We start from the raw sequence: 14966 nt of genomic DNA, 5'->3' as shown, positions 1-14966 counted from the left end.
ATGATGAAGATCTGGATCTGGATTGGTAGTAAGTGGTCTTCCGATGAGAAATTATGCAGGAGTCAAGGGGGAGAGATCATTAGGATCACAGGATAAAGGATGAATAGGTCGGGAATTTATTATGGCCTCAATTTGCACAAGCAACGAATAAAATTCCTCGAACGTTAGGTGGGCATTTCCTAAGACTCTATGTAAATGATGCTTAACTGTTCTTACCCCGCTTTCCCACAAGCCGCCAAAATGAGGAGAATACGGAGGTATGAAAGACCACGAAATATTATCCTTTAGCAAGGATTCTCTCATTGCTGGAGTGTGCTGCTCTAAAAACTCTTTCAAAGCTCTCAATTCCGAACTAGCAGCTATGAAATTGGTCCCATTATCGGAAACCATCTTTTGAGGCTTGCCTCTACGCGCAATAAATCTTTTAAAAGCCAACAACCACGTTGCCACGTCATAAAAATGCAAAAATAAAGGAATAAGAGGGCATAAACATGTAGCATATACTTGGAGAAATGAGCACGTCAGAACATCTAATCTATTTATTACAAGAACTGCATGTAAATAATACTGCTAATGTAAAAGTTATTACTATGGTTTCGAAAAACTTAAAATTAAAAGTTGAAGAAGATCTCCAGTACGATGGTTGGACAATATAAAGTACATGACTGGTTACTCATTCTCCAAAGCAAAATAACACGCACAGGAGCGATATAATTGAACAGAAATAGTCAAACAAATTACATGACGCCACTACATCCTTACGAAGGAGAAAAGAAAGAGGAGGAGGAGTAGTTGCAACTCATAGACTGTTGTAATTCAAAATCGAATACAGACTGGGTATATATGATTTTTTCAAAGTCTTCGTTCAGTCTTGACGTATTGTTGTGTTTTAAACATATCTAGAATTATTGCATGCAAATCGAGACTTATTTGACAGTTACCTTTGAAGGTGTGTTCTAACTAAATACCTCTGTTTTACAGATTAATCGATGATAAACGAAGTTATAGTGAAGACAAAGAACTGCTGAACAAATTGAGGTGAGTAGTACAGTATCTTCGTCTAAATCTCGATAAAATTTTTGCAATGTTGCCAATTTATAAAATATTTCGAGGTTTTCCAGATTTTCCAATTATCTTTTTATTAATGTCTACTTGTAGTAAGAACGTTCCGAAGAAAGCTTCGTTCTTGAAAAGAGACTTGGACGCCAGAGCACAATCGGAAGCATATAGGCTGATGTTTAGGCTACCGGCGGCTGAAAAACTAGATGGTTCGATAGATTGTACGATGTTCACACCTTATAATAAGAAGCACATCAATGGACGTCTTTTTCTGTCTCAGAATTATATTTGCTTCGATAGTAGGGTAAGTTGTAGTCTTTTTTTTTTATCTTTTTCTAGAACCAGTTACAAAGTGATAATAAAAATTATCTTTCTAACGTAGTTATCTAAGGACCCGTATTCTAATCGCATAGCCACATTCAGTATTCGTATAACCCCTCGAAAATAACACACAATTTTAAAATAACCCCCCACTCAAGGGTAAGAAGCAATACCACAAGATTCCACAGTCCAGCTCACTGCAGTTTGGTTGCTGGAGAATATATATTGTTAATAAATCACTTATACTAAAATTACAATAAAGATGCCTTAGAAATAAACAAACTAAGACACGTTGAATGTTACGAGGAGCGTTCCCGAATCAATGTTTATACATTGTAAATCATATTGGGTAAAATGTATATACATTCTAAATCATGATTTGGGAGTGGTCATCAGTGGTCCTTATAACATTAAACGTGTCTTGGTTTGTTTATATCTAGTGCATCTTTATTGCGATTTTAGTATAGAGATGCAGCATTTTTCAATTTTTATATAAACTTTTAAATCTGTTCAGGTAAAAGCCCAAGTTAGCGTAGTGATTCCGTTAAGAGAGATAGTAGTTACGGAGAAAATAGAAACTAATGTATCAAATCAACCCTTAGACAAAGCCATCATCGTGACCACCGGAGACGTATTGAACAGAACAAACTTCATTTTTGCACAAATCTTAGATAGAGACTTCCTTGTAGAAAAAATCGCCGAACTGCTAGCCAAAACGAAAGAACCCACACGGTAAGTGAAGGAAATTGTTTATTACTTAACTGTATATTAAGTATTAGTCTAGTGGTCTAGTCGCAATAATAGGGGGCCCCGTGGGAAATTCTAGCTCGCCGTGATTTGATGGTGGTATTATAGGTTTTTTGGGTCGCTGAATCCAATGGAAGTAAAATATGGTGCGTTTAATTGTTATTAACAAATTATGGTAAAATTAGGTATTTTTCAGAAATTTTTAGAAGCCCTGTAAATAAATTGATTGTGTTAAGGTCTTCCCTGGTGTATTTTTGGTCGCTGAATCGAATGCGACTAGTCGTGATTACTCAAAAATGTTCTTATTTTGTTAATAACAAAATAATTGTTTATTCGCCGAAAAGCTCGAAATAATGCGCTATCTACAGCAAGTTTGTAGTCTTTTTTATAGTATTTTTATATGCTAAATCGATTTCCACTAGTCGTGATAGCTTAAACCACGTTCCGACTTTGTTATTAATAAATTATTGCAAAAATTACGGTGTATAGTACGTTTACTCACGGTTTTCTGTTTTCACCCCTTCTCCAAACTTTAACTCCAATACTCTGTTGTACCTGATGTTCCACAGTATCGGTCCCAACACCGGTCCCTGAGGAACTCCCGACGTTGTGTCTAACCATTTTTTTAATTTTTGTTATATAGAACCTGCTTTCCTATAATGAAGTGTATGACTAAATCAGCTAAACATTTTTTTGTGTTAAATATTTGTCTATATATCATACAAATTCCAGAAACAAGTTAACTGAGAGGCTCAAACTGATAAAAGTATCACCAGATTCCAAACCAACCAGCGACTGGAAGTGCCAGCAAGCTCTGATGAGGACATTCCCGTTGAGTCCCATTCCAGATGTATATAAGAAACAGGAACGGAAAGTCAGGGATTGGGAGGAACATTTTAACATATACGGCCGAGGTGTTTCTATGTATCGAACCACAGACGTTTTTAGTCTAGTCTTAGAAGGTGTACCTGACCATTTGAGGATGGAAATATGGATGTCTTTTTCTGGTAAGTCTTAACACTTAACCGGAGACGTACCGTCTAACAGACTCTAGCATAAACATATTATAAAGATTATTGCGAACAACTCCACCCATCGGCATCACGCTTCATATATTCCTAATACTATTGGTTGTTTAGCAGTCGCCTGATTTGGAAAGAGAGATGTTCACTCATTGCAAAGTTATCATAAAAATTCAGTTTTTACTACTCTGTCAGGCGGCTCGTCTCTGTTCGTGTGACTAAGTTGATTACGTTAAGTGTGTGTACAGTTAGACAGTGCATCTGTAAAAATATTCGTACATTTGGACGTTGAGAGGTGACTCAAATTTTTTGCAGAAATTGCTTGAAAATAACTCAAATAATAATATTTGAGTTATCCTCCCTCTCAAAAAGGTCCGGAACATTGTTTAAATAATCAAAATGTCAAAAAATGAAGGAAAAATTCGATTTTTTTTCTTCGTTTTTTGATTATAACTTTAAAAGTATTTATTTTCGAGAAAAGTTGTACTGACATAAAAGTTGCATAATTAAATGTCCTACAATATAGAATTGGTTAAAAATTAAAAAATAGTTATAGTCGGTTCGCTAAACTCAGACACAACTGGCTAGGGTTTTTAGTAGGTAATTTTTTTGTTTTTTGCTAATTTTGCAAAAATTGGCAAAATTACTAACTATTTAGTAACTATTAATTATATAGTAATTATTTTTTTTGCAAATTTTACCAAATTGGCAAAATTATTTACTAAACTCACTAGCTAGTTGTGTCTGAGTTTAGCGAACCGACTATACCCTTGTTGCAAAATAGCAATAATTGCGAAAAAACCATACAAAAATAAGTATTCGCATTTTACGTTTTCAACCATTTATGCTACACTTAGGACCTTCATCTTTCACCCAGAAAAACTTTATGATACAGTAAAACAGTACTGTAAATTTCATTAAGATCGGTTCAATAGATTTTGCAAAATAAATTTTGAAATCCAGCTTTCGCAAAAAAAAAATTCATTTTTGCAAAATGTTACAGGACTGAAAAGAAACCAGATAGCAAGTTGAAATTTTTTTGCGTATAGAAGTGTACTGTACCTTTCATTTGCAATTTGCAAAATTAAAATCGATTAACTATCACGGCGTCAGGAATTTTTTTAAATAAACATTAATTATTGCTGCTACGCGCAGGACAGCGGATAGTTTGCTCTGATTGGGCATTCCAATGACCTTTGATAATGATTGATACATTTTAATTTTTATTACATTTCGATATAAATAAATAAATTTGTTTATTGCAAAATAAAGACACTTACTCTATCTTTTGAAATAACACTTTTTTTAGCAAAAACTTTCTTTGTTCATATATTTTAACTTAGAGAATAACAGTTTATTATTTTTAAACATATGCAATTGTTTAAACAATATTTCACAAACAATAATAAAATTAGTTTGATTTTTGTGGAATTAAAATATTAAAATACAACAAAATATAGAGCAAAAAAATAATATTAAATAAAGATTGGAAGAAATTTTGGTGGAAATCAACTTGTGTGAATCGAACACCGATGTCCTGCGCGTAGCACCAAAAATTAATGTTTATTTAAAAAATTTCTTGACGCCGTGGTAATTAATCGATTTCAATTTTGCAAATTGCAAATGAAAGGTACAGTACACTTCTATAAGCAAAAAAAATCAACTTGCTATCTGCTTTATTTTCCGTCCTGCAACATTTAAAAAAAAATGAATTTTTTGCGAAAGCTGGATTGCAAAATCTATTAAACCGATCTTAATGAAATTTGCAGTGTTGTTTTACTATATCATAAAGTTTTTCTGGGTAAAATATGAAGGTCCTAAGTGTAGCCTAACTGGTTGGAAGACGTAAAATGCGAATACTTGTTTTTGTATGGTTTTTTCGCAAGTATTGCTATTTTGCAACAAGGGTGACTATTTTTTAAATTTATAACCAATTTTGTATTGTAGGAAATTTAATTACGCAACTTTTATGTCAGTACAACTTTTCTCAGAAATGAATAGTTTTAAAGTTATAATCAAAAAACCAATAAAAAATCAAGTTTTTCTTCATATTTTGACATTTTGATTATTTAAACAATGTTCAGGACCATTTTGAGTGGGAGGATAATTTAAACATTATTATTTGAGTTATTTTCAAGCAATTTCTGCAAAAAAATTTGAGTCACCTCTCAACGTCCATCTCAAATCAGATGCGCCCTGGACTACAGTACATTTTTTATAATATCAGTTTGAGTTGCTTTCTTCATTTCTGTTTAAGTTGTACTATTTTCTAGCGTTATCACCTAAAAAGATACATATTTGAAGTATTTCTTTTTTTTTTCTGTAATGATGAATGAAAGGCTACGCATTTTAAGCGCTTATATGAGTTACTGTCATAATCTTTCCACTTTTAAATATATTTTAAATTTATTTACTATACCTTATAATCAACATTATGTGTGTACGGAAGTAAAATAATAATTAAATTTAAATAAAAAACATTGATTTACGCGCGTATATATTATCTCCTTATAAAAAAGGTAGTCTGTTAGACGGCATGTCTCCGTTCGTGTGTTAAAATGGGGTCTTTCCAGTTAAGGGTTAAAATCTCAATACACGTATACAAGTAAAACCGTATATATTTTTTTATCTAAAAATTCACCTTCAAACTGTGATTCTCAGTATCCTGACTCGTCAGTTTACATCACAAGAACGAGTGGTATGAATCGTTTTGGTTAGCTGGTGCGAGATATTTAGAAGAAATATTTGGCGGACTCCAACATAACTTATATCTCCAACAAAAAGCAACAGTTCAGTTCGAAAATGAACTGTCCGAAATCTTCACAGTCGAAAAGGGAGTTAGACAGGGTTGCATACTGTCACCAGCATAATTTAATATATACTGAAAACATCTTTAGAGAGGCCTTGGACGAATCAGAAGATGGTATTGCAGTAACTGGACAACTTATAAATAATATTATATATGCGGACGATACAGTATTGCTGGCAGATAGTGCGCAGGGGCTCTAAAGGATTATGGATAATGTTGTGGAAGCATGTAACAAATACGGCCTAAAACTAAATTGTAAGAAGACAAAAATAACGATCATTAGTAAAAACACCAACATAAACGCCCAAATTATCGTAAACAATACACCCCTAGAGAGAGTAAAGAAAATATGCTATCTAGGCTGCAACATTAAGGATACTTGGGATCATAGCTACGAAACAAAAACTCGTATTGAAAAAGCCAGAAGCTCTTTTAACAGTCTTAGGAAAATTCTGTGCAACTTGTCTTTAAAAATCAATATACGCATAAGAATTCTTAGATGTTACGTCTTTAGTGTCCTCCTCTACGGAGTTGAAAGCTGGAGCCTGACAGAAGATGCCATAAAACGGTTAGAGGCGGTTGAAATGTGGTGCTACCGACGTATGTTGAGGGTCTCATATACACCACAAAACTAATATAACTATTCTGCAGAGGCTAAGAAAAGACAAAGAAATAATTAACACCGTAAAGAACAGAAAATTGGCTTACTTCGGCCACAATATGGGTAAGGAAAAATACCGACTGCTACAGTTGATTCTACAAGGCAAGATTGAGGGCAGGAGAGGCCCTGGACGTAGACGTATATCCTGGCTGGCCAATCTTAGAAAGTGGACTGGTCTAACGTCAACTGATCTATTTCGAGCTGCCGTAAATAGAATAAGATGGGTCAATGTGGTCGCCAACATCTCCAGGCACTTTTAGAAGACGAATTGTGCGGAGCTTTATGGTGATTTCAATTTGGCGAGTTAATGTGTAGGAGGAGTAATATACTCTGTTGAGGGTAGTTGGGCGCCATCATATCTTTTGCTGAAACACTCGGTACGTTTTCCAATCTCAACTGACTCCAAAGTAAAGCGTAGTTTAAAACGAAGTCAAACATCAGTTTGATATATCTCTAATGGAACAATCTTATGTGTAGATTAAATAAACATATTTTAGTAGCTCAAGAAGGGTTCAGTGATTAAATCTAAAAGTCCAGATAATTTAATCAAATCTTGCATATCTGTTTTCCCAAGAATTCACATGTACTCTATGATCCTCAGTCTTCTGAGTGACCAGTTAAAATCGCAAGCCAAGTAAGAGTATGGATTGACTGGAGATTGGTGCGAACTGTATAAACGATGGGAGAATATATTATAATGACTACTTTAGTAGAAGTAGGGTCCGGAACTTTGTAGTTATCTATATTTAGTAAGTTTACTTGGGCAAGGAGTAAAATAATCTAAGTCGAAGATTGTCTGTCGCAGTTATATTTTCTATTGAAACACTCGGGACGTTTTTTGATCTCAGTTGCTTTTCGAATAAAATGTAGTTTAAGAAGAAGAATATAAACTTTTTTAATTGTTAAAATCGATTGTATAACCTTCATGGAGGTAAAGAAAATGTAGTAACAGAAGTTCTCTATAATCGTAATATTTTAGGTGCTGCTCACGAAAAAGCTTCCCATCCCGGTTATTACCGAAAACTAGTCGATAAAGCCTTAGTCCAACAGTCTACAGCTAATGATGAAATAGAAAGAGATCTGCATCGGTCTTTGCCCGAACATCCTGCCTTTCAAAATACGATAGGAATTGATGCCCTGAGGAGGGTTCTTTGCGCCTATGCCCTTCACAATCCCAGTATTGGTTATTGTCAGGCTATGAACATTGTTGGTAAGAGCATTTTTTTTATTACATAAATACACTTCTCCAAGAAATTAACGTACCATCTTAAAGATGAGTCATTTTTAATGTCTAGAGTTTTCTAAACCTGTTCGATTTATGTGATTATGTAATATGTTATAGCCTTATTATTTAGGAATAGGTATCGTTGTAATAATATGATTGCTAAACAGGTAAATTCTCATTATATACCAGGTGTAAATACTGAAATAAAATCCCAGCTATAGTCTCAGGTTTTCCTAACATTCTGTTTTTTGATCCATTCGCTTATGTTGAATAATAAAAAAGTTAGGTACTTTAATAACTAGCCATGGTTTTCATCAATACAGGGTGTTTATGACAAACGTTAAAGGACAATTCTTCATGAAAAAATAATGAGAATTTGCTTTATAAACATATCTCTGCAGATGCTTCGTTTCCGAGATGCGGTGTGTTAAAATTTTTCATATAAACGTTGGTGGAAATTTGGTGGATTTTAAGACTTAGTTAGTGCACATTTTTTGACATATCATTAAGAGTTTTATATTCACCATTGGCGCGCATATGGGTAATAGCCTGAATTTATTTAAAGAAAAAATAGTACGTAACAAATATTTAAAATTAAAAATAATTTTGAATTATTCTTTCAATATGTGACAAAAAATCTATCTTCCCTTTTTTCATGCGATGCGCCGTTTTCTTGTAAAAAAATAAAACATATAAACACTTACAAAATGTTTGAAATAACATTTCTATTTTTCAACACCCCGTATGTCGGAAATAAATCATTTGCGGACATACGTTTATCAAGCAAACTTTCATTATTTTCATTCAGAATTAACTTTAAGAAATAACTTTGACAAAAAAACACAGTTTGATTGGTACACCCGGTATACAATTTAATTTACCTGTCTAGTAACAATATTATTACAGGGATATTGTTAAAGAATGAGGCTATAACGTAGTGAAAAAATAATTTAAATCGGACAACAGGTTTGGGAAATTCGAGACATCAAAAATGACCCATTTTTAAAGTGGTATGTTAATTTCTTGGTGAAGTGTATAATAATCCAAAATTCTTTTCTAAATATTTTTGCCTATAGTGGTTTTGATGGATTATCGCATTTACAGTAATATCAGACAGAATGTGTACCATAATACTCAAAGGTAAACTACATAACCCTACAATGGGTAATGTATATGTACCAATGAATAAGACTGATGCAGAAGAGGTTGAAAGATTCTATGGAGAACTATAGGTAGTTTGATAAAATTCAAAGACAACATTCTGTTAAAAGATTAGATAATTTGAATGCTAAGCTGGGAAGAGAAGAAACTTTTGTAAATATATTTGGGAAACATAGTTTGTATGCTAAAACCAGTCAAAATGGACCTAGAGTTACAAAATTCGCAACATCAAACAATTATACAGTTGTCAGTACTAACTCTAAAACGAAGCCAATCAAATCGACCACATCCTCATCTCAAAAAGATGGGCAACAGACATAACTAATGTCCGTGTGTCCAGAGACAAGAAATAAAAGAACGAAAGAGAAGAGACAGAAAGGCAATAAAAAATTAGTAAAGAGAATATTACAATGAAAGCCGATAGGAAGACAAAAAAAGTAAGGTCCAGAACCAGATGGTTGGATGATGTGGAAGACGACCTGAAAACTATGAATGTAAGGCATTGGGGGAGAAGGGCATAATAGAGGTCTAAATGAAAGGAATAACCAGACAAGGCAAATACCCATCCAGGGTTATGGTCAAAATAAGAAGAAGACTGTTTTGATAGATATCTTGCATCTCTTAACTTCGCTGAAACATTTTGTTAATGCGATATGGTAGTTCGCTGCTCTTCTCTTTACAAATGATATAGTAACATCTGTTTAACTCCTACCTTAATTGATCTAACGATCATTCTGTCAGATATTTTTGTACATAACAAAACCACTATAAAATCCGCAAGAAAATTGAATTCTTTTAGCGGGCTGTATACCATGAATCACAAAAAATGTAAAAGTTTGTTAAAGGTATATTTAAAAATATCCCTAAAAAGGGCTACATCAAGGCAACAAACGTTTTCGGAATAATAATTCCATCATTAGGTTTTAAATTCAACGTAGCATGCCTGAGCCACTAAAATAATAGGGTCAATACTCTTTAAAGTAGTTAATGTTTACAAATATTGTACATAATGTTGTTTTAAAGTTAGGATCTTTTAAATTTTCCCAGATTTACTTTCAGTTAAAATATCATTCTGCCCTATGTGGGATGAAGTGTCCAGAGGATGAGCCTCTATTGACTGACTTCAGATGGCAACCTAAGTTGCCATCTGCAGTCCGTCAATAGAGGTTCATCCTCTGGATATTGCAACCCACATGGCGAAGATTTAATTATATGTTGCCTGAAGTTAACTCTAGGAAAATTTAAAACATCCTAACTTTAAAACAACATTATGTACAATCTTTGTAAACGTTAACTGGGTATTGGCCCTATTATTTTGGTGGCTCAGGCATGCTATGTTGAGTTTAAAACCTGATAATGGAATATTTATTCCGAAAACGTTTGTTGTCTTTATGTAGCCCTTTTTAGGAATATTTGTAAATATACCGTTTACAAACAAATTTTACATTTTGTAAATACCACTATAGACAACCAGCATTTAAAATGCAGTCCTAATATAAACAGTTTTATTTTTTCATTTTTGACTCATTTGTAATGTTTAGCTTCCGTCCTTTTGATATACTGCAATGAAGAAGAAGCTTTCTGGCTATTGGCCACATTGTGCGAGAATCTCTTGCCAGACTATTATAACACTAGAGTAGTAGGAGCAGTAGTAGATCAAGGAATTTTAGATGAATTGATCCTCGAGCATTTGCCAAGTTTGCATGACAAACTCAATCAATTAGGTAAGTAAAATTGTAGATTTAATTGACAAAACTCTTTTTGTTAAAAGAAAAACTAATCTAAGATTACTGAAGAAGTTAAAAGAGTTCCTTTTGTAACTGGTATAAGAATTGTATTAAAATTTTTTTAAATATCATCCAAATTGGACTATTACAAACATTACAGAACGAAAGTTTTAGGTCTAATCAGACCCTCATCAGGTTAACCCTAGAAATAAGTATACCACGGTACCTAGGTAAAATCAAAAAGGGTAAAATTTTGACTGTTGAAATATTTTAAAACATGTGGTTACTTTCTCTAAGTCATCGTAGTTGAAACTAGCCACAGAAACAGTGACCGTGACCTCCATCGTCGAAGGCTACTAGGCCGACACTGAGCAATGCAGCGAGGTAAAAATTGTGGGGCGAGAGAGAGGGAGAGTTGATATGTAAGGCAGTGTTGTCAGATTTCTTGCAGCACGTCGCACTCTTTCTTTGCGGCATAGGGAACCTTATTTTGCGATTCTCTTTCTAATTTCAGAGCCAGTCAGTCATAGTCAATCGAAAAGGATATACATATCTAACACAATTATCCAATTCAATCATTAAAAATAGCTATTTTCCGCCACAATGAAAAGTAGCCGAAATAACACCCATTTTAAAACAAGGTAAATCACCTAAAAGGGTGGAATCATACCGGCCCATCAGCCTACTACCAGCGCTCTCCAAAGTGTTCGAAAAACTTTTACTTACAAGACTAACGCCTCTCCTAGAAGACAAGGGAAACTTCCAGCTTACCAATTTGGATTCAGGCAGAAACATTCTACCATTCAACAAGTTCATCGAATAGTAAACAGAATCCATAAAGACCTCGAGACATCCAGATATTGCTTCGCCCTGTTCATAGATATAGCACAAGCGTTTGACAAGGTATGGCACCTTGGCTTCCTCTATAAGCTGAGGAGTTGTTTACCTCTAAACTATTTCACACTACTAAAGTTATACCTTACAAATAGACGTTTTAAAGTCAATTACTACAATGAAGTAACAGAACTCCAACCCATAACAGCGGGAATCCCACAGGGAAGTGTACTCGGTCCTGTCCTGTATCTACTCTACACTGCTGATCTGCCAACACACACTTGCAGATGATACTGCGATCTTGTTCAAACAAGAATCCACACATCGCATCAGAACTCCTACAAAATAACATAAATGAAGTCGAAAAATGGTTAAAAAAATGGAGAATTAAACCGAATGAGCAAAAGTCGATACATTTACATTCGATAACATTTACAACCCGTAGAGGAACCTGTCCACCTGTATGTTTTAACCGCAAACATATACCACAGAAAGATGATGTAAAGTACCTTGCGATTCACCTGGATAGAAAACTGACCTGGAAAAAACATTACTTAAGAAGTAAAAATCTTCCTCTGTAGATGGTATATAATTTTATTAAAAAAAAATTCTAAAAAAGATCCAAGTTGGAATCGAAGTACATCACAAACGTTTTCGGTCTTATTAAACCATCATCAGGTTAAACTCCAGATCCAAGTAGTTGAAACTAGCCCCAGAATTTGGTCACATGGCCTTTTAATTACAACAAAAAATTATTACAATGCTGTCTTCATCTTTGCTTTAAACTTCATGGTTAATGTAAAAAACACATATTTTCCAAAAGAAAACAACTGGGCCATAAAGTGAGAGACATATACTGGCTAATAGGAAAACAATCCCAGTTAACAACTCAAAATAAATTACCCCTATACAAAGCGTTGTTGAAGACAGTATGGACCTATGGGATACAACTGTGGGGAACAGTGGCAAATTCTAATATAGAAATTATACAAAGGTTCCAATCCAAAATACTAAGGATGATTTTAAATATACCGTATTATATCACCAATAACGCCGTACATCAAGATGCAGAAATAACTTAAGTAAAGAAAGAAATCACATATCGAATAAAAAAATATAAGGACCGATTGCGGGAACACCCAAACCACCTAGCAAGGAACTTGATTCAGATGTGTACAGTGCACAGGTTAAAACGTAAAGTGCCTAATGATCTAGGGTGAGCAAACAAAAAGTGTAGTACTAATTCATGTTTTCCCAGAACGAATAATAGTTTAATAGATCAACATTAAGAGCGGCATATTAATGGATATGTTCACCACATGTCAATTAATAGTTTATCCGCCATAAATATTACTTAATCCTTATGACTCTGTATAAAACGGCAGATTGTAATAAATTGGGACGTTAATTAAAAAAAAATCAGAGCAATAAAATGACTCTTCAAACTTACCTTTAAAGCAAATTCTACGTAGAACTCTATCTCCTATTCTACTGGTCTGCAACAGCACCGATTTCACGTAAACTGGCTCTTCTATGCATCTTTTCAAACCTCGTTCGCGTAAAACACTCCGGACATCTTCTGATCCCGGTGGCGACCAACTCATTCTGACATATATACACGCCATCACCAAACAGTTCCTATTAGTTGGCCATCAAGTTGTCTAAAAAAAGAATATTGATGATTCCCTATCAATTTACACTACTTGCATTGTAAACTACAATTTTCTTGCGTTTTAGCTATTCCATCTTCTCCTCTTAGTTGATCTTGTTTTATTCCACTTCATTTCCACTTCCTTCTTCATATCAAGATTCCTCTTTTAGACAAATTTTTGGCAGCAGCTGGATCATCCTCGAACAACTTATCTAAGAGTCTCGAAAGATTCACGGATTAGAACAACTTATCCAAGAGTTTCGAAAGACTCACAGACTAGTCACCCTTATTGACCACTTTGAAACTGTTAATGATCCCATCTTACATCTCACAGTTATCAAAATCTCGCTCTCACTCTTACACTGTGGAGTCCTTACCTTTAATAAATATTTCAATATTTGATCTTAAAATATTATATTAGTAATTTTGTATTTCATTTTATATTAGTTAAACTTTTATCTCCACCACAAATAAGTATACTCCTACCTTTACCGATAATAACGAACCGACATTAACGATAGGCACAGGATGCTGTAAGAAAGAAAATATTTGTTAGTACTTACTTAAAAAAACTGGAGATCAACATTTGCTGTACAAGAATTTAGAATTAAATTTTTTGCAATAAACGAAAATAGAAACAAAGGGCCTAACCGGGTAAGATGATGAAAAATAACCCCAACTCAATTCAAATACCACATACATAGGCTACTTTTTAGCACATGTAGAGAAACCCACTTTCTGAAATTTTTAGCCCCCTAGGTGGTCACGTGACCCAATTATTTTTTAGTTTTTTACCTATTTTAGAGGCGGTGTTACCTTTTTTGAAACACCCTGTAGAAAATTGTATCTTAAAAAGCAAAAAAAAAAGTGAAAATATGCGGTTTTTTAATTTTAAAAGCATGTTTCACCAATTTTAAATGTCTGAAAAAATTCTAGGTGAAATATTGTGCAAAAATACACGTTATATATTTTTTTCGTGAGAAAGAGTATCTTAGTTTTTTTAGACTAATTTCTAATTTTAAAATCGATATTGATATTGATAGTCCAAGCTGAAGATAGTCTGCAAATATTAATTCACATATTTACCATAAGAGCAAAGAATTCAATATGATAATTTCATCTCAGAACACTAAAACAATGGTAATCAGTAAAAAACCAATCAGATCTAAAATAGAAATTGATGACATCAGTATTGAAGAACTAATGGGAATAAAATACCAAATACCTTGGAATAACATATGCATCAAAAACAAGACCCGATACAGCCACAACACAAAGACTACTGGAAACGGCAGTGATGAGAGTACTGAAAAGAATTACAGGAAATAGGCTGAAAGATTGAAAAAGAAGTGGAGACATTAGAAGAAAATGTAACGCAGGGTGTATAAACGAAATGACACTAAATAGAAAAAAAGAATGGAATAACCACATAAGCAGAATGGACGAGACACGTCGACACGTGTGGTCCAAATAGCAAGAGATAAATCACCAATCGGTAGAAGAAGAAGTATCGGTAAACCGCGCAGAAGACGCCATGATCCAAGATAAAAATATTTGGTGGAATTTAATGAGAGAAGCAGACGCTTCACTCAGATGTACTGTATTCAAGGGATTATGTTTGTAAACCACTGAGTTATTATTGTTTTAAACAAAATCCTTCCTAACTGTCAAAAATTTTGTAATGTAAAAACTCTAAAAATATTATAATAAAGACGGTATTCTATTAAGGGGGTAGGCGCAAAATATTGG

At 33.8% G+C, this 14966-nt stretch overlaps 1 protein-coding gene across 2 annotated transcripts in view; it reads left to right on the top strand.

Annotated features, from left to right (window-relative positions):
• Positions 1-14966, top strand: part of LOC126883380 (TBC1 domain family member 9) — a 92212-nt gene that overhangs the window by 23319 nt on the left and 53927 nt on the right. For both annotated transcript variants that reach the window (XM_050648904.1, XM_050648905.1), the window contains exons 6-11: positions 982-1038; positions 1159-1363; positions 1895-2112; positions 2860-3134; positions 7599-7829; positions 10547-10729. In XM_050648904.1, coding sequence (XP_050504861.1) covers positions 982-1038; positions 1159-1363; positions 1895-2112; positions 2860-3134; positions 7599-7829; positions 10547-10729 — 1169 coding nt within the window. The remainder of the gene's footprint in view (positions 1-981; positions 1039-1158; positions 1364-1894; positions 2113-2859; positions 3135-7598; positions 7830-10546; positions 10730-14966) is intronic.

The sequence above is a fragment of the Diabrotica virgifera genome, chromosome 4 (genome assembly GCF_917563875.1).
Source record: "Diabrotica virgifera virgifera chromosome 4, PGI_DIABVI_V3a".
Taxonomy (NCBI): Eukaryota; Metazoa; Arthropoda; class Insecta; order Coleoptera; family Chrysomelidae; genus Diabrotica; species Diabrotica virgifera.
Note: the sequence above shows the minus strand (reverse complement) of the source record. Positions and strands in the feature narration are given on the sequence as shown.